The sequence below is a fragment of the Pseudonaja textilis genome, chromosome 11 (genome assembly GCF_049901715.1).
Source record: "Pseudonaja textilis isolate UNSWEBS1 chromosome 11, rPseTex1.2, whole genome shotgun sequence".
Lineage (NCBI taxonomy): Eukaryota > Metazoa > Chordata > Lepidosauria > Squamata > Elapidae > Pseudonaja > Pseudonaja textilis.
In genome coordinates, this window is record NC_142000.1 from 12,398,561 (window position 1) to 12,418,803 (window position 20,243).

At 42.1% G+C, this 20,243-nt stretch overlaps 1 protein-coding gene across 1 annotated transcript in view; it reads right to left on the minus strand.

The window, feature by feature from the left end:
* The window catches only part of EDC4 (enhancer of mRNA decapping 4), a 39,241-nt gene extending 23,307 nt beyond the window's left edge, over positions 1–15,934 (minus strand). The window contains exons 1-15 of the mRNA XM_087940599.1: positions 15,768–15,934; positions 12,734–12,890; positions 11,966–12,077; positions 10,832–10,931; positions 10,466–10,655; positions 9,192–9,339; positions 8,230–8,334; positions 6,887–6,996; positions 5,161–5,247; positions 4,580–4,675; positions 4,343–4,445; positions 3,276–3,456; positions 2,105–2,177; positions 1,826–1,917; positions 625–821 (exon numbers count right to left, since the gene is read on the minus strand). Of these exons, the coding sequence (XP_087796725.1) occupies positions 625–821; positions 1,826–1,917; positions 2,105–2,177; positions 3,276–3,456; positions 4,343–4,445; positions 4,580–4,675; positions 5,161–5,247; positions 6,887–6,996; positions 8,230–8,334; positions 9,192–9,339; positions 10,466–10,655; positions 10,832–10,931; positions 11,966–12,077; positions 12,734–12,890; positions 15,768–15,843 (1,827 nt within the window). The 5' untranslated portion in view covers positions 15,844–15,934. The remainder of the gene's footprint in view (positions 1–624; positions 822–1,825; positions 1,918–2,104; positions 2,178–3,275; positions 3,457–4,342; positions 4,446–4,579; positions 4,676–5,160; positions 5,248–6,886; positions 6,997–8,229; positions 8,335–9,191; positions 9,340–10,465; positions 10,656–10,831; positions 10,932–11,965; positions 12,078–12,733; positions 12,891–15,767) is intronic.
* Between the last annotated feature and the right edge of the window lie 4,309 nt (positions 15,935–20,243).

Consider the following 20,243-nt stretch of genomic DNA (forward strand, 5'->3'; position numbering starts at 1 on the left):
AAAAGAATGTTATTATGTCTAACCGCATACACTCCAAGAAATCCCCCCCCATTTTCTCAGGCTTGAAATGTGGCAGCATGGAAGCATCTGGTCTCAGTATGGCTTCCAAAGCTGAAACTTTTCTTTGAACTGTTAGCGTAGGGGTGTCAAACTCAAGGCCCGGGCTTAGATATGGCCTGTGGGGCCGCCCTGGAAACAGTGAAGGAGCGGTCCATGGTGCCTCTGCCAGCAAAAATGGAGCTCAGGAGGGCTACATGTGAGCCTCCCCGGCTCTGTTTTCACTGGCAGAGCACTGCAGGAGACCATCGCAGCCAGAAACGGAGTTCGGGAGCCCATTTTTGCTGGCAGAGCAATCGGGCCATCACAGGCACCCCCAACACGAGTGACGTCGAGTTGGCCACGCCCACACCAGCCCCCCCATGTCAAACACGACCCTGATGCAGCCCTCAATGAAATTGAGTTTGACACCCCTGTGTTAGCGACTGGGAAATGATTGATTGAAACTTGAATATAATCTCTGATTTGCTTCTGTGTTTTGCACGAATGAAGAGAGCAAGGACAACTGGTCTCACGTCCAGTCAAGGAGTAGAAGGCCAGGTGCCTCTTCTATTCTGAAGGAGATACCTGCTGCAGAGAAGTGCTGGGAGTCATGAACGCGTCTGGAGTCATAAGTTTGGGTTTGGTGTCATTCGATGGAGGGAGGAAGTCGACGGGCACAGATAGTTCCGAAATGCGTCGCAAGTCCGGCTGGGAGCCGTGGATGGATCCCTTCTCAGAGCCCCGCCCTTCCATGCCTATGTCGGCCAGGTGATCAGGGAACGCTGCAGGACACAAAAGGAGAAGATTAACACAATGGTGTCAGGCGCCAAGAATTAAGTTCAATCCCACTTCAGAAGATTTATTGCTCAAGCCTATCCGAAGAATCTAGTCAACTAACTATCAGCACTAAATTGGTGCTACAAATGAGCTGATGGAATTCAGTGATGGTGTACTAGGAGCATTTGTGGATATGTAATGATTCTAAACTGAGTCCTCTCTTGACTCAACCCCCTTAGGCTCTGGCCATTTCTGCTTCTACGCAAAAGGTATGCGAAGAGGGAAAGAAATGGGACTTACTTTCAGTTAAGTGTGAATAAGTTGAGGGGAAGACCTACCCATCCTAAAGATTTTGCAAACAGAAAAAAAAATCTCAAATAGGACTTCAACACATATCCATGATTGGAAAAACAGTCTCTTTCCTCTAACCCTCCTCTCTATAACCTATATGTTACTACGGCAAAGATTTTGTGACATTCTGCAATAATGTTTTGTACCGAACATATAGTACTAGTGTTCTATTGATAATTTTAAAATATTAAGTACATTTTTCCTTTTCCTTTTTAGTTTGTATGTTTAAATAGCTGGGATTGTCCTCTTTTTTTAAAAAAACAAAGCTTTTTTTAAAAGTGCAAACATTATTTTGGTAATTATGTACAATTTTTTTTAGAAAAAAGAAGGGTGAGAGAGAGGGGGGGAAGGAGGGAGGGAAGAAGGAAGGATGGATGGATGGATGGATGGAAGGAAGGAAGGAAGGATGGAAAGAAGGAAGTCATACTATAAATCTATACTATAGATCCAAACTATACTATACTATAAATCCAAACTTGCAAACCAATTTATATAAAAAAAAATACAAATGCACGTATCTAGATAATTTACTCCAGTCACTAAATTTCTGATTTTTTTAAAAAAAATTGTACATCTTTTATAAACAGCAAGCAAGAAACAACAGAAAGCTCTTCCATTCCAGGCTCTGCCCAGACTTTATCTGGACAAAAGGACTCACCAAAGTCTTCACGGGAACCATGGGGAGGGGCTGGAGTGACCATATCTGGACTATGGAGGGGCTGGAACCTTATCTGTACATCCTGAAGGGCCCTGAAACATTTAGGCAAATGACTTCAGTTTACACACTTCGCCTGGCTCCACGGAGGCACTCATTCCACTTAAATCCGCACTGTGCAAAGCTAGTGATGCCCTCACATCAGTACCTCAACTTTCATTCCAGATAGCATGGAGGACATAAAAAATGAGAGGGAAGAGAGAAACACTGAAAATAACTTACTTGGTGTGGACACAGAAGAGTTTGATCAGCACCCCTGCGGCCGATCCTGTAGTACCTGAACCTTGAGCGCCTTCTGAAAAAAGGAAGAAGCAGAGGGAAGGAAATGAATCGCTCCATCTTATCACCACTAGAGCCAGCCAAAGCCGCAAAAGAACAAGAGAAATCTCCCAGACATTAAATTCAAACAGAAGCAGTTTAGGAGCCTTTTGGGCTCAATTTAAAGAGCCATGCAAGCCTTTGCTTTGCCCCCAACAGGCTGGGTCCTCATTTTACCCACCTAGGAAGGATGGGAAGGCTGAGTCAACCTTGAGCCAGTGAGATTCGAACTGACAAACTGCAGGCAACCGGCAGTCAGCAGAAGTAGCCTGCAGTACTGCACTCTAACCACTGAGCCACAGCAGCTCTTAGTAATCGTTAAAGAGCTTTCCTTGAGTTTTAGGGTGGTGGTGGTGAGTTCCTCTTGTTTTACAAAGATAAAAACTTCCTTTAGTAAGCTGGAAAGCTGGGAATGAGACAATGGCTGGGCTCAGATATCGTGCCAAGTCGTATCTTCTGCTAACTACCATTTGAAATATGATGGTTTAGGTTCTATACATACAGGCACAAGACAGTCTAGTCTCTCTCTCTCTCTCTGCCTCTCTCTCTCTCTCTCTCATGTAAACGCAATGATGAAATCATGGTTTATCAATCCACAAATTACTTTAAAAGAAAAAAAGACAATGGAAGCAGAGGAACACGACAGAAATAAATCAAATGACACACGGTCTGAAGGAACTCGGGAGCGGAGATGTCCTTTTCTCCTCTACCAAAATGCTAAAGCATCATTTAAGATGATCCGAACGTTAACAGGCGAGGAATTTAGGACTAAAAAAGTCCATTTAGCTCCACGCTGTGAAGATTTTGCTGCTGGAAATGGACAATCTAAAAAAAGGGTGATTTTTTTCCAAACTGACGGAGGTTAGTGATGGTCTACCAAGACGATGCAAGAAGATCAGTGTCTGGAGAACCCGTGGAGAAGGTGAGCATCTACTTGGGAGTCTGGTTGGCCAACGTGCCAGTGGACAATTGAATGAGAGAGGCCTTCGTTTTGTTCCTGCCCTTCTCTTGTGTCCAGAAATGTTGTCTCCTGGGCTTCTTCATCTCAGGGAAGAGGCATCCATCGCTTACTTACCAGCACTGATGCCATCACTCTCCTCTTCTGCTGAGAGGACTTCGGTGTGCCTCAGTCGGCAGCGGCTGACCATTTGGATGCCGAAGCTCAGGACTGGGTGAGTCAACAGGAACTCTGAGATGGAGCTGAAATAAGCTTTGCCCTCTTCTTGGTTCTGGACAAGCTCCATCACGTATAAGACCTGTGAAAGATAATCCGTCGCATCAGAGGCTGCAAGAAGAGGCATTGTCTCACCTTGGCTCAGGAAGCAGGTAAAGCCCAGCAGAGGAGGAGAAAAGTTGATTGTTCTCCTCAGTCCAGTTAGGTAGCAACAGCAATAGAAAAAGCACTTAAGACTTACATACCGCTTCACAGTCCTTTACAGGCCTCTCTTTAAGCGGTTTACAGAGTCAGCCTCTTGCCCCCAACAATCTCATTTTACCAAATCTCGAAAAGATGGAAGGCTGAGTCAACCTTGAGCCAGTCAGGATTGAACTGCTGGCAATCGGCAGTTAACCTGCAAATACTGCATTCTAACTACTGCTCATCATGAATGGTTGGATGGATGGAAGGGCAACAGCATTAGCACTAGACTTCTATGCCGCTTCACAGTGCTTTACAGCCCTCTATAAGTGATTTAGAGAGTAGCCTATTTCCCCCAACAATCTGGGTCCTCATTTTTACCCACCTCGGAAGGATGGAAGGCCGAGTCAACCTTCCAAGATAGAACTGCAAACTGCGGGCAGTTTGCCTGCAATACTGCCCTTTAATTACTGTGCCACCAGAGTAGGTAAACCACTGGGACATCAGGCAGGCAATTAAACCAAGTTAGCATAAAAAGTATGCCTTTTACCAGTGAGTTGCGTTAACTCTTGGGAATAAATCAAGATGTCCTTCCTTCCTTCCTTTTCCTTCCTTCCTCCCTCCCTCAGATGGCATCTACAGAGGTCATGCAACCACTGATATACAAATTTAGTTTCAACAGATCATCAGCGAATAGAAGTCTTTGTATCCCACAGCCATCTGTTCTGCAGGACAGTGAGATGAGTGGCGAATAAATTTAATAATAAATAACATAAAATTTGAACCTTTCTTTGCACATCACTCAAAATTAGGTACTCGGCTGACAGATCCAGGCAGACCTTCAGACTGGGAGGGACGCTCACAGAGCTAAATATATCTGGAGAAAACCTGAAATTGACGGAAGGCAAAGAGTGGTCATGACACACTTGTGAACCGACTTATTTCTCTTCTTTTTCTTGGAGATCTGACTCCTCATCCCGTCCCCCCACAAATAAAGGAATGTCAGCGACAGGAACGCTTACTGAATAGTCTGGAGGCAGGTCCATGAGACGGTGCACCACATTTTCAGCTCTTGATTCTGATCTGCTCCAGTGATGAGAAACCTCCAAAAAGGAACCCTGAATAAATGAATGGATGAGAAGAAAACGGACTCAGCCCACAAAAAGGCCGCTGTTAAGAAAATGTGCCTTGCGACAGGGAAAATAGAAAACCTCCTCCAGCCCTAGTAAATGAATATTGTCGCTCGTAACTTTAGCAAGGTTTGGAGTAAAGCTTGGGAAGATAAAGATCTTTCCCGCAAGTGGAAATCTCAGGTATTCCAGGAAGTTTTGCTAATTACAAAGAGAAAGGGATCTCTTCCGTCAAGTATCCACCTAAACGCACAGCTTTGACAGGACACGTTACAGCAGAGAGACAATACTGCTCTGCCACAACTCACTTTTGAGGGTCCTTGCTCTTTTACCTGCAGCCCAATCTCACAACTGCAGGACTTTTCTTAAGAATGCAATGTGAGGGAGGCAGCTACGTGTGTGGGGGCAACTATTTTCTTCCCACTGGCAAAGGGTCCCTTACCCGCTTCGTAGAGACCAGGATCACCACTTACTCTGGGTCTTGTTTCTTATGGTTGTCACAGAAGAGCAAACAGGAAAGAGGCCTGCCCTCGTGAGGTTTCCATTCATGGAGGCACCGACTGAAGAAATGAAACCAACCGTGGTTATATTCACACATCATTCCAAGCCAGAGTGAGTTTTAGACATGCTGTCAGCCTTCGAGAATCTTTTCTTCTGCTTGTCTTTCCGGCTGCCATAGTAACGGGGGGAGGGAGGATCAATTGGGCTTTGTGCGTGGGAGAGGGAAAGTGTGCTGGAGGCTTTAGAGATAAACTGTAAAACTTGGGGAAAACTTTATTGTCTTATGCTTAATTGCTTACTGCATAGTTGCAGCATTTTATCTAACCAGGCCAAGGTCAACGGCCAGATGTATGCATCACCACTTGAAGATGCCCCATATGACATTATACGCATCTCAGATCGGATGGACTGTTTGAACTATTGTGGGTGGGAACGTTGCCATACTCTGTATATGTGATTTTCACGTCTAATATCTCAGATCTTGAATTCTTTTGATGCTACCACTTGATTTCTAGTAAAAGTCCTTTTCTCTATTAACAAGGGGATCTAATGGTCTCTTTCTTGGATTTTGAATGGAGCTCAGCCTGACACATGCATTTCTGAAGATGATCTAATGGCGATGTTCACTTTACCCGTTAAGATGTGTAATCTGTGGCTAGGTCCACATGAAGGGAATTCCATACAAGCCACTTCTTGACTTGGTGTGATGTGACAATGTAGAGGGTGATTGACAAATCAACTTTTTAATAGTTCTAACGATTAAAATATGTTTCTACAACTCAGGGAAAGTTTTAGATACACGTCTTTCATCTTTCTCTGTGAGGAGAAATATTGACGCTCTCTGAGCTTGGTTGTTTTCTTGCAGATGTTTCATTACCCAAACTAAGTAACATCATCAGTGCTAGTAAGGAATGAAGTTTGCTCTTACTAGCACTGATGATGTTACCTAGTTTGGGTAATGAAACGTCTGCAAGAAAACAACCAAGCTCAGAGAGCCCCAAGGACCCCTCATTTCAACTCTAAGCTATAAACATTCTGTCGTGCCCGTTGGGAGTCTGACTCCCAGGGAGAGGAGGAACAGCTGACAGGGAGTGGGAGTGTGGCTCGGGAGGTTGTGGAGGAAACTGGGGAAGGGCACAAGCCGGCTGGGCAGTCAGAGGAAGACCCAGGCCCATCCCCTCTTCATGCTAGGGCACGCAGGGAAGAGAGGATAAGGGAGAAACGTGAATGGCGTGGTCTACGGGGGAGGAAGAGGCCCTGATCCCCTTCATGGGCTGCAGCTGTGAGGACTGTTTAAAAGGACAAACTGTGCATGGCCCAGTGCTGGAAGCAAAGCGTGAAATAATTCTAGTCTGTCAGTTCTTATCTGAGTTTTGGCATCCTTCCCAGTGTGTGCACTTCAATATCTGTGGACGTCTTCAAGCCCTTCTCCTGCCTTGTCTCATTAATTGCTTCAGTGTGGTTTGTGTTGTTTTTTTCTATTTATAATTTATATGTATTTTGAGTCTGAATGGACTTTCTTCCTTTTCGCAACTGTTTGTGGGGGAATTTTTTCTCCAGTCAATGATAATTGGAGCTTTGAAGCCAAGTTAAAGGAATTAAAGGGACTTCACCTGTTTTTGTGACTTTGTTGTTTTTGTATCCTCCTGGGTCATCACTTGTTCTCTTTTACTGATAGTTCTCTGCATCTGAAATTACCTTGGTTCATCTTGTCCCTCTATGTAAATCTGCCAGAATTTGACGTAGCCATCATGGCTTGCTGTAGCCAAAACAGTCCCATCAGGAGAAAGTGCTCCCTCACTCAGGCGCTATAAAAGAACAGGGGGTAAAAATATAGCCGTTATTTATATTTTGCAGCACAGGTGAAATACAGTAACAGACATCTTTCTGCTAATGTGGCTGGCCATGGGCCAAGGCTATTTTTTTAATAGCCTCTCTTCTGATGACATTTGGTAGGCCTATTTGTTCATAAAAACCAGACATCCTGGCTGAAGAAGTCATAATGTTCCTACTGGTGGCATGCTGGTTGTATAGACAAGCAGTTACACAAATTGGGAGGTGGAAAACATCATATGAGATCAAGATCCAGAAGTACAGTGTAGATCCAAAGGAGTCGGGATCAAAAGCTAAAAAAATCCTGATTTGAAACAGATAATGTGAGGACATCGATCCTGGATTATGGAAGACACTTCTGCAAAATCCTGAATTTAGATTTAATCTAAACTGTTCATTGCTTTTTGCCCCAATCACAACTCATTCACATCCCAGCGTATTACTCGCAAACACCAGAAATAACTGCAAAAGAATATCTTGCTTTTAGTGTAATCAGCCATTGGAATGAAGGCCAAAAGGAATACTTGAGGTTCATGAATGAAAACACACAGAACAGAGGGTTATGTTCTGACCCAGGCTTTGTAAACCGTAATTATGCACAAACTTATTTTTAAAACAAAACCTATTCTATTGCAATGCTGGGAATTGTTTTCATTCCTAGCCGGAATTAATCTCAAACAATCCCCCAAGATAAGCACCCACCTTTCAGTTCTGCGAAGTGCTGCCAAAAACAGAAGTATCAAATGAACAAGAAAAAAAACCCAACCGAAGTACAAAGAGCTTCAAGGATGACTCTGAACCGATCGAACTACTTTGCTTCCTGCAAAGGTTTCATCATCTTGGCCTGACTTTTATACCTTATGGGAGGGGCAATCACCTCCAAGCCTTACTTCCAATTCGCCCCTTTTGTTTCAGCTGCTCTCGCCTTCTAGCAGCTCTGTGCAAATGCACACTGGGAACAGGCTCCCCTAAGTCCTCTGCCTTGCTGCTGCCAGACTCCAAAGGCTCCAGAGGCAGCACCCCACTCCCAGATGGTCCAGGCCCCAACTCTGCATCGGATGCAGGACCAAATCCGCTCTAGACTCCCTGGCTGGTCCCTGTTCTTCCCCACTATCTGACTCTGTTGCTGTGTGCATCGGCTGCCATCGAACCACAGGTTATAGAAACTAGCATAGGCCCCTACACCAAGACAAAGGCTGAATATTTACCGTGCTATGACCCTTCACCACAATGTAGCCTTCTTTGATGTTGGTTACTTCCACTGGCCATGAACTATGGTTGGCTCGGATTATGTCAAGGTCACAGACTTCAGCCTGCCAACACAAAGGGAAAAAGTGAGCACAAAGACCATGCTAAAGCTCCACCAGGAATCATCCCAACAGGTTGATGTCTACGGAGATTCTCAGTCATCCACGTCATGGTTATCCCAAAGGTGTTTTTTTTCAAAAGGCAACTGGACGTTCTTGGTTTTTTTTCCGCCTGAAGACGTTTCACTCTTCACTCAAGGAGCTTCTTCAATTCTGACTGAATGGTGGAGAATAAATGCTACCTATCTCAGGCAGACCTTGACTTACAGCCATTCCTTTAGTGACCATTCAAAGTTACAAAGGCACTGAAAAACGTGACTTATGACTGTTTTTCACACTTATTATCCCCATGGTCATGTGATTTACATTCAGATGCTTAACTTTTTGTTAGTTTTTGTTGTTGTTGTTTTTATTTTTTATTTTAAATATGTTTTATACATTGTGTGAGCCGCTTCGAGTCGCCATGGGCGAATAGGCGGCAGTATAAATTAAATAAATAAAAATAAATAAGTAAATAAAGTGACTCAATAGTTATGACGGTTGCAGTGTCCTGGAATCATGGGATCCCCTTTTGCGACCTTCTGACAAGTAGAGTCAATAAGGAAGCCGGATCCACTTAACAACCGCATTAATAATTTAACAACTGTAGTGATTCACTCAACAACGGTGGCAAGAAAGGTTATAAAATGTGGCAAAACATACTTAACCATTTAACAACAGAAATTTTGGGCTCCATAATTAGACATATGCCGAGGACTACCTGTATTCCCAACATTGCTTTTTTAAAAAAAATCAACTTTGCGCAGAGAGGCCAAAATAGCACCATTTCCAAGGGAAAGAAGGGAAGCCACAGAAATGCTTACTCTGTCTTCATGCAGCAACGCCAGAGTCTGGCTGCCTTCTTCGCAGCTCTCCTCATTCTCATCAGGGATGAAGGGACACCATATTATCCTCCGAAAGTTGTTCAGGGGAGTCCCATCAGATCGTTTGATATTCACCAAGATCTCTTCTCTGATCACCCAAGTTAAGGAAGACCTCCATCATTCATACCAGTGGTGGGATTCAACATTTTTTTACTACCGGTTCTATGCTCATGGCTTGGTGGGCGTGGCAGAGGAAGGATACTGCAAAATCCCCATTCCCTCCCCACCATACTAACCTGCTTTCCAGCTCCATTCTCCTGTGCAGGGCAACCAAAGAAGACCCAGCCAGCCGATCAGCTGGGACTCAATGGGAGGCAGAGAACAGATGGGGGCGGGGCCAGTCAGAGGTGGTATTGGCTGGTTCTCCGAAACCGGCCAGGACCTACTGAATACCACCTCTGATTCATACCCTTTACAAAAGCCTCCCAGAAGTTCAATTTTAATGGTTTTCTGGTCTATCTCAGATGTGTTGGAAATAAATACATGACTGAATTAGAGTTTGTCAACACCTCGTCCTCATCTTTTAGCAATAGTAAAAACCTAATTCCACTTTGAATAGTCCCTACAAACATTACACTGTGGTTGACCTAGCAGATTAATAAACCACAAAATCATTGGTTTAATGCATTGTGTGAACCTAGTCATTGTGGTTTATAAACCATAGTTCATTCCTTAGAGGTATTGTGAATTAGGCCACTAAGGACCGTGCAATACTGTATTTAAAACGAACAAAAGTTTATGTGAACAATCAGTGCATAAAGTTTTCATCACTGCTTTGTAAACTGGGCAGGAAAGCTCTTTTTTTAAAAAAAATCAATAATTGTCATTACAGCAAAACTGAATTTTCCTTTTATAGCATCCAGTATTTATATTTCTCAGTTTGATAAACGCATTCATTATCTTCATTGTTAGCTAGTTTCGATGAAGTGAAGATTATAGATGTGTAAAAGTCACAAACAGAACAGTTAATATTGAGAAAAAATTCTTAACGTGAAGACTAGAATGCAAGACTCTAACCCTACCTTAATCAAGACTTCTGATTTTGCATGCTGAAATCCAAAAGTTCAATGCCCAGTTCTGGCTTACAGAATTAAGTAACATAATAACGCAAATTGGTGTAGTAGTCTGGCTTTGAAAATTGTACCACAGACTAACTAGTTTATCTACCAATATTCTGACCCTCTGCCATCATGCTTAGCATTGAAGTAAGATACTGGATTTTTCCGTTCTCCATTGACAGACACCAGACAAACAGGTTGCCAGCTTCATCCAGGCAGGCCAACTGGTTGGAGTTGAGGTGAGCAAAAGCCAGATCTGCCACGCCCCCAGTGAAGCCTTTCAGAAGCGTCCGCTCAGCCGTGCTGACACTCAGGACTCGCACCATGGCCGAGCCACTGCTGGCACCTGGGAAAAGAAAGGCAAAACACACCCAGTCAAAGGGAGCAGTTGAGTGCTAATTCCTCTTTCTATGGTGGAGATGGAACAAGGTCCAGCACAGGCCGCTGGACAAAAATTAAGATGCAAAAGAAGCCCAACCTATAACGTCAGAAAGGACCCCGGGAGGATGGGAGATGTCTCACCTCGAATAGCATAAGCCAGATAGGCATTTGAGACAGCAATGAGGTTGCCATAGTAATATTTCTGCTCCCAGTCGTATCTGGCCACTGGCTGGATTTTTACCTGGCGGGAGGAAAAGAAAACGAACAACAGTTGTAGCATAGGAATCAATTGAATACCGATCAAAAGGAATACCACACCTAATAAAGAAGACTATCTATGGCAGCGATAGGCAACTATGCCCCTTTATGACCTGTGGACTTCAACTCCCAGAATTCCTGAGCCAGCGTGGAAGTCCACAGGATGTGAAGGGATCATTGTTGCCTACCCCGATTTACGGATGCTCTATGATAGAAAGCTGTGAAGGTGAGAAGGAGATGGCCACTGTCTAATCCGTAGAAGAAGGAAATCTCACAGCAATGTGAAAAAGAAACAAATCAGCAAACAAGCAGGTTCACCTTTGTCCAACCATTACTTTTGAATATTTTAAAAGGTTTCTCAGCAACAAAGAGGAATCAGGAATGATATGAAGAAGGAAAGAATACGGTCTACCGTTGCATATAGAGATTATCAGGCAACAAATTAACAAACCTTTTTTTTTCCTTAACAAGACATAATTAGCTGGCAATTCTTGAAATTACAACTGCACACAGACAGATTGCCAAGGTAGTTTGTAATAGAACTGAGCAATTTTAAGGGACTTTGTGAGAACAGACTGACTGATTGGCAGAAATATACATGAAGGCATACTTAGAGTGACATCATTTAGTATTGCAAAAGATGTTAACATTCTTTTGGGTTCTCCTACTTGTTTGCTCACAGATATTTCTGAGGGGAGAAAGGCCTGAGATGTGTGGACTGAAAATGGAAAGGGAGCGAGCGAAAGAACTGTATATCTTCCCTGCATTAACTAAAGGGTCTTCCAATCAATCTACTTCTCTTGGATCACAACCAGCCAATATATCAAGGCCATATTCTCAAGCACAATGTCTGAACATGTACCCAATATAATATCTACATTTGCCAATGGTCAGTTTTTTAAACATATTTTACATATTTTTTTCTCTTTTACTACCAGGATAGGTATGAGCTTGTCAGTCAGCAGGTGAGAAGGAAGAGAGTTATGACCTAATAAGAAGCTGTTTTCTTGTATTTACCTTATTGCTTCCCCTGGCTTTACTGGTGATGCTGGAATCACTGCTGGCCACTATTTCAACATCTTTAGCAAGGATCACCATACAGGTGGAATTATCATCTCCAGAGAGGCAGCTAAAAAGGTAGCCAGGGGCAAGCAGTGAAGAGAAAAAGAGGTCAGTCTCCAGGATATTAAAGGTAACTTTTTCTGTGAAATGTTCAAAGAATCAGGACCGTGCTCACCGTATACACAGACTCAAGGAGGTGGCATTGCTACTGCATTGTAGAATTCCCGACAATGTATTTTATAGATCCAGACTGAATACAAATGTTGCCCATTCATGAGCAAAAGAAGGAAACAAACCAGAAGCAGCAAGAATAATAATAACCCAAAGGACAAAACAAACCAGGAACAGCAAGCCTCAACTGACAGTGACTGCTCTTTACAACACAGGTTTCTTCTCTGCTGTTCTAAATCAGCTTTCCCCAACCTGTCTGGCGCCTCTTCAGACATGCTGGACTTCTACTTTACGGCAGCTGACGTTCATTTGGAGGAAAGCAGGTTGGAAAATGTAGCATTAAACATCAATTGGTGAGGCACTGTACTGATTCAAACCACCCTACTAGCAACACACAATTTTACCAAGCCTTAATATAAGGAATACCAGAACATAGGGAAATCACATCTCTGCAGGAGAAAACATTTGCTGGGATGCTTTTGGATAGTCCAGAGACCACAAATTGCACATATTTTGGCCTTTCACTTTTGCCTCACCAGTTAGGATACCTACATAACTTGTTTGTCTTGTAGCGCTCCGAGAGGAACAGTTTGTGGAACAGGCTTAGTGGAGGACGAGCCGTCTCCAGCTGCGGTGGGATCTGGCACCAGAAGACCATTCAGGTCACCATTATATGAACTGGATGTTCTCTGGTTTTCATTCACCGACCCTGAAAGGTATGAAGAACAGGGAAACAGAGAGGGAAACCAAGATTCATATTTACTTAAGTCTTGTCATAGAGTTGTATATATTTTAAACTAGCCAACCTTTTACTGAAGTTCTGTGTATTGCCAACTTATAAAACAGTGGCATTTCTAACAGAGCAAGGCCGATTTTAGATCTCCCTATAGCACTTAATTCCATAAGTCTACTTTTGGGAATGGGGAAAGAACTGTCTTTCCATTCTTGCTGATTTTGGGGGGAGAAAGAAACACCATTTATTTGTTATAAATTACCCATAGATTTTTAAAGTATATCCCAGGCTACAATCTGCTTGTGGAATATTACACTTCAATTTTAATCTGCAATATTACATCAAACATTTTGTTCATGGCCAAATTATTGACTCTTTCTAGAATAGCTTTCCCCAACTTAGGCTTTTTCCACATGTATAGACTTCAACTTGCAAAAGTTCCATTTAACAATTTCCCCAACTTTTCAAGGGCTTCAAATATCCCTACAACACTTTGAAATGAAGTATATCAAGCTATCTATTCACTTTGTTTATATTTAAAGCAATTTATCTAAAACTCATTTTTTTAAAAAATCTTACAATATAAAACCATAGAGATGTCTACACAATACCAAGTATCAAAACAATTGCCCAAGTATTATCATATTGCAGTTTTTATAAAGACAGATGCACTTGCTATTTATTATCATTCTACATGTCAAAGGGCAAGTAAGGTTTGACAAGAGGGAAAACACAAAGATAAGCTAATGCATTCACCGTAAATTATTCAAATGATATATTTGTGGTTTATATTTATAGGTTTACATTAGTTTAGTTTTACTTTATTGTCATTGCACCTCGTACAACGAAATCAAACACCATCTTCAGTGCACATCATGACCAGGACCATGAAAATAAACACAAACACACATCCTTCACCCGTCACACATTATAAGCCAGTGGTCAAAATAAATAAAATTATTGTTATTAAATACACAGCATTATAGCACAACAGAAGCCATTTTCTAAGCTGCTAAGCATGGAAATCACAACATTTTGAGTGCAAATGTACAGAACAGTTTAATGAGGGGACTTTAACTATCAGGATAGAATGCAGAAATGTTTTAGCAATGGTGTTTTTTTTTAAAGACACCATTTTTTAAAATGGCTTTTTAAAAAAGTACAAATATCTAATTATTGGATTAATATTAAAACCAATAATTGAAATCAAATAGGCATTAATTATGTATGTAAAATTTCTACACTGAATTAGTATCTTGGCATGAACCCTTAAATTTGGGTGAGTGAAGAAATCCTTGTCGGAAGCATGTTGTGTGAACAGCTAAACAAGTTGGAATTCAGTTAGCACTGAACAAGAACAAGGCAGATGGACGATCAAATAACCCTAAATTTAGTGAAAAAAGGGTCTTCTTAGCCTATATTTTAACTGCTGTGGAATTCTGTCGGTTGAAGCTCACACATGTTAAAAAGAGGCAAGGCTAAAATACGCTGATTTAGAGGATTGGATAAACTGAAAAAAAGCTGATCTTAAGGAAAATAGAGCAGAAAATATGGATTATAAGCAAAGAGGTAAATACCCATGTAGGTATATAGCATATCTAGATGATGGGCCATCTGCTAAAATAAAACCAGGTCATGGCACACACTTCAAAGTAAATCAGGAATCCTTTAATTGTGAAGTCTGCCTGGCAAGAACAAAGAATCTTTATCCACAGAAGATATGCAGACTCTTGTAACTGTCCTGGCTAATTGGAAAGCTGATAAAAGTAATATCAGTTAGCCAACTTGCATACCTCAGCTAAAAGTCACAAACAGAGAATCCCCTGCAGTATATTAGATAACTCCTAGGGATTTCATTAGCCAAGACCTAGGAATAGGGACAGTTAGAGACCAATAGAATAAAATGTAGAATTATTACTAAAATGTTTATTAGATAATATTTCTTATTATCTCACTTTGTCCCACCTTCTCCTTTAGTGAAAATGTATAAAACTTACTCAATCCTTCGTTCTTGGCTCTTGGCATTTTGACCAGGAGCCCTTTTCCTTCGAATACTCTAATAAAAAGCAATCAGAAAACCTGCACCTCGTGTCTGGCGTCTATCATTGGCTTTGGCACCAGGCTCAGACCCGAATTGGGGACAACTATCATGTGTGTTGTGCATGTGCACACTTTTTTTTTGAATGTGTGCCAGGGGGAAAAAATGACAATAAAGGTTATCTTATCTACCAAAGAAATGTGAACATAGAAGAATACTGCATGCTGTACAGTGCTGGGTAGGGAAGATTTAAGAAGCAAGTAATATATTGATGCTTTTTAATTCAATGCGTTCTCCTGCCCCCCCTTTTTAATCGAAAGCTTAGATGTTTTGGAATTGACCCCACCGGGTTTAGTGGGAATTGTTTCCTCACCAGTTTTGCACGGGAGAGCAACCTTTTTATTCCATTAACCACTTCGGAGAGGAGACGGGCTCCCGGCTCCTTTCAAGAGGATCTGCGCCCAAGCAAAGGCACGGGATGCTACCACCCCGAGTGCAAATCTCTGCCTCCGCCTGCCCGCCAACCGGAGCCCTCCGGACGGGGCAAAGGCGAGGAGGGGAAGGGCAGCCGACTTCCCTGCTGCAGGGCGCCGGATCGGGGAGAAGCTGCTTCTCTCCCCCCTCGCTCTTCCCGGACAGCGCCGCCGCATGAGCGTGGCGCGGGCGGCATTGCCCGGGAGGAAGGAATTCCAAGCCGGGCGCTCGCGCTGCCCCTCCAGTCGCGTCCCGAAGCCGAGCGGCTCTTGCCGAAGATTCAGACCCCGCCCCGAAGCTCCGCCACGGGGCCTCCGCCCGAGACCGCCGCCGCCTCTCACCGCCGGGCCGGTCCAGCTTGAGGATATCGCGCAGGTGCTGAGTCGCGTCCTCGATATCGATGCTAGCCGAGGCCATCGGGACCCGCCAAGGCCGAAGCCGCCGCTCGCTCACGCCCGCCTGCCTCCCGGACAGGCCGAGCCCGACTCGACGCCCCCACTTCCGCTTCCGGTCCGGCACTTGCCTCCTCTTCCCGCCGGAAACCGCATCGCAGCGCGCGGAGTTCCACCCAGCCTCTTGCTGGACTGTGAAACATTTTCAAGGGGCTGGGTAGAAAAAGGAAGCGAAGGGCGTGAGGGGCGGCGTCTCTCCTTCACTGGCTCTGCATAGCTGGGCCCTGCAAAACGAGGGAGTGAACCGTGCTGAGATTGCAGGGAGGCGTCTATTTCAAAGACTAGGACGGCAGTCGAAAGCTGCCTCGTCCTCTCTCATTGCGGACGTGCCTTTGAGTTGCATCAAATGAAAATATATGCATTTTTCCCGGACAGGAGGATTAAGTGCCCGTGCATATATCTATATACAGCCTCATACAAAAATACGAACACATCCCGCCTTCGCCAATCACGTGTTAGGTTTTCAGAGTCGGTTGAGACTGTCAGTTATAAATCGATTACTCAGTAAGTAAGTACGGTGCAGTGATTCTTGAGGGGTCCTTGGTGCTCTCTGAGCTTGGTTTTCTTGCAGAGGTTTCATTGCCCAAATTAGGTAACATCATCAGAGCTAGTAGCTAGTAACACTGATGATGTTACCTAGTTTGGGTAATGAAACCGCTGCAAGAAAACAACCAAGCTCAGAGAGCACCAAGGAACCCTCGTTTCAATCCTGAGCTACACATATTCCCCTTTATTAAATAATGTAATTTTTATTTCTAAATATGCAGAAGGTTGCCGGGTAAGGAGTCTCTGGAAGTCCTGCTGCTTAAGAAATTGTATGTTAAGCAGCCATTTCAGTGATGCGCTAGCTCCATTTCATTAAACACTCAAAAATATTTTGTATTTTCTCTGCATAAAAAAAAACCCATGTAAATTCAATTGGTATAAGTGAATTGGTACAATTGGTAGCCCTCGACTTACAAGTGCATTTAGTGACCATTCAAAGTTACAATGGCACTGAAAAAAGTGATTTATGGCCATTTGTCTTACCACTATTGTAGCATCCCCATGGTCTTCTGACCAAAATTCAGATGCTTGGCAACCGATTCATAAAAATGATGGTCGCAGTGTCCTGGAGTCATCTTTTGTGATCTTATGATAAGCAAAGTCAATGGGGAAACCAGATTCACTTAACATCCATGTTAGTAATTTAACAACAGTGATTCACTCAACTATGACAGAAAAATCATAAAATGGGGCAAAATTCATTTAACAAATGTTTTGCTCACCAACAGAAATTTTGGGCTCAATTGTGGTCGTACGTCAAAGAATACCTGTATTTGATAATTTGATAATATAATGAATTACCAACTATATTGGTAATATTTGATCATCTTTTTGCAAGCCCAAACCCTGTAGAAATGATATGAAAATAAAAGGAGAAACATTTGCATACTGTGCTTATATATCCAGCTTCCCTCATTGAAAGATAAAACAGCTTTGCTGAAGAGCTAAAAGACTGTTCCAGCAAACAAGTCTCCATGAGGTTTTGATAGGCAAGATTGAGAAACCTTCTGCACCACAGTTCTCTGTCTTACATTTTATGTTCTTATAAAAAAAATAACTTGGTCAAGTTTTTGCAACAAATACAGGAATGCCTTTTTTTAAACAAATGTTTCTTCAAGAACTGTGAAATATTGAAAGCTGACCACCTCATTCATTTCTCAGGGGCTTGCATAGAAACTGGGAACACATGGCTGAGTTGGAATCAGTTTAGAATGGCAATACACCCTGTGGTGGAAATTAAAGTACAATTCAGTATAGAACTGAACAATATTTGACCATAACATACTAATTAGGACACATTATGCGAAGACCTAAGTCTCTGGAGAAGGCTCTTATTGCTGGCAAAGGAAAACAGAACAATCAGCAGAAGGCGGATACACTTGGCTTCAGTGGTAATAGAGGCACAGTTGGAAGAGTTGAAGGACCAAGTTAGGGAGATCATTCCGATTGGTTCCAATGCACTATTACTTTACCAAAAGGATCACAAGCTAAATTACTGTAAATTGATCAAAATATGATACATGTAAGAGGTGCTAAAATTACCTCTTTATTATACATCACAACATATGTAACATGGAAATGGCAGAAACCTGAGGAAACATGTTTTACTTGAAATAGGTTTTTTTTTAACTAAGCTAAGTATATTGCTTACAGAAATATAAAGAATTTTCTTTGACAGGCAAGCACCAAAATTCAAAGAGGATAATTTGAAAGCATTTTAGAATGATTGTCTCCCACTGGATATCTGGCCACCTTTTCATAGTTATTGCTTCACTATAGTTAGACAGCAACAGAATCCCTACCTTCATTTTCATTATTTCTTAAATTTCTAAGCTTAGCCTTACAAAAAAGTGCTTGTTAAATAATCTTTATTAGTACATTTGCCACAGGTACAGTCTTAAACAAGCCAAGATTACACAGCCCATAACAGAATAGGTAGGTAACCTTACTCCACAAAACTTCAGCGTATTTATTGGTAAAACTAGCGGTGCTCTGTAAACCAAGCTTCACAATATTAAAGTCTGTTTTCTTTAGCATGTACATCAAGTATTTCTTATTGAGCAGTAAGTAAACTTAGCAGTTCTTGAATACATTTTGTTTCTGGCAACAGATGCCAAACTGAATATTATACTAGCAAAGTTTTAGAGCACTTTTGTATCAAAGTGAAAAACAAAGAGAAAGGACTCTAAAGCTTATGACTTACAGGAGGGCCGTGAAAACTTGTTTTCTTGCCCAGATTATAAAAAATGCCTATGAGCCATAAAATACAGATGGGTTGTGAGCGTGGTGAGTCACATCTAGACAGATCTGATCTACACATATCCCAACAGAATATCCCTTTTGTTTTTATAGAAAGTTTATTTAATCGACAGTTCAATAGCCTTATTCTATTTACATGTCTTCCATATTCCCAGACCAAATATTTTGTTATCCTTTCTTGCAGTAACTAACGTCTTTGGGATATGTTTTGCTCCCCCAGCATGCAATTTTAATTCAAAAATAGTTCAGATGAACTTTCCTTCCTGCAGCTTGAACCAGGGAAGAACGCAGCCAGTTCTTGCCTCCAACTAGTAAAATCGTGGCTTCACTTAGGGAAGGGAGCTTCTAATCGAATGCCATCTGCTAATACTAGAAGCTGAAGTAGCGTGTGGAAAAATAGTCATTTCCTCCTTATGGATGACAAAAGGCATTCATTTGCTTTAAAAGAATAAAGCCTCTTTAGGCAAAATGTGTTCCTATGAATACACATTCAAGGAATTTTTCTAAGGCATTTTATGTATGGCTATCACATACTGCTTCATTAAGGCATATACCTATTTAACCATAACAGACCACAAAATCCTTCGAAACATTCAGCCATGTTGAATAAGGTGATGCTGAGCTACAAAAATCAGCTGCAAACATCTACTTTTCTTCATAAAAAGCTTCCCGACAACAGCTTTGTTGGAAACAAATTCCAATGACAAGTTTTCAACTAAACCTATACGTAGGTACTAAGAAACTAACTTTTAAGATCCATTGCCCCAGACTGATTAATTTCAGTTGTGATCCTTGCAATGAAAGTTACACTTCTCACCATCTTTTAACAACCCCATAATTCCTTGCAGGATGGAGTCTGGGCAACTGAATGGAGCTAGCAGTTTAAGGGCCGGATGCCCTTCCTATTGCCAATGTGGAGTTTTGTTCAGCAGATATATATTCTCATTGAATTCACAGCCTCCTGATTGTGAGGCGAGAACTCCACTTCTAGGTCACTGCACCACACAATGAAGCAGCTACACTGATGGCATATATACACTTAGGAGACTCTGGAGATTCAGAACCTTTAAATTGTGACCAGCTTCAAAATGCATTCCTCTTTAAAAAAAAAAAAAAACCCTATTCAGTCAGTGTGTACAACTTTTAATTTCTTAACAGGCACAGGCCTAAATTAACGAATTTGAGCTCAGTTCTTTCAAAATAGAAGATCAATAATTAAGAACTGTATAATATTTTTTTTTTTTGCTGTTCATGAGCATGTGGAACCAGACTGAGTTAACCTGATTGCCAGCCCAGCTTTAAACTTAAGTTTCGAAAAAAGAAAAATAGCCTTGGAATGGTGTAAGGCCTATGAATTCAAGTTCGCCCAGCTCACATTAAACACCCAGATGAATAATCTGGCCACTTTGAAGATACATTACTTTTCTGAAACTTTATCAGCTTTGCAGCAAGCGGTACTTCAAAATGTTTTCAAATACTGACCCAATTTAACCATTAAAAATGGTGCTACTGGTGCCACCTGGCTGTGGTTTATTGCAACCAGGATGCAGAAGACACTTG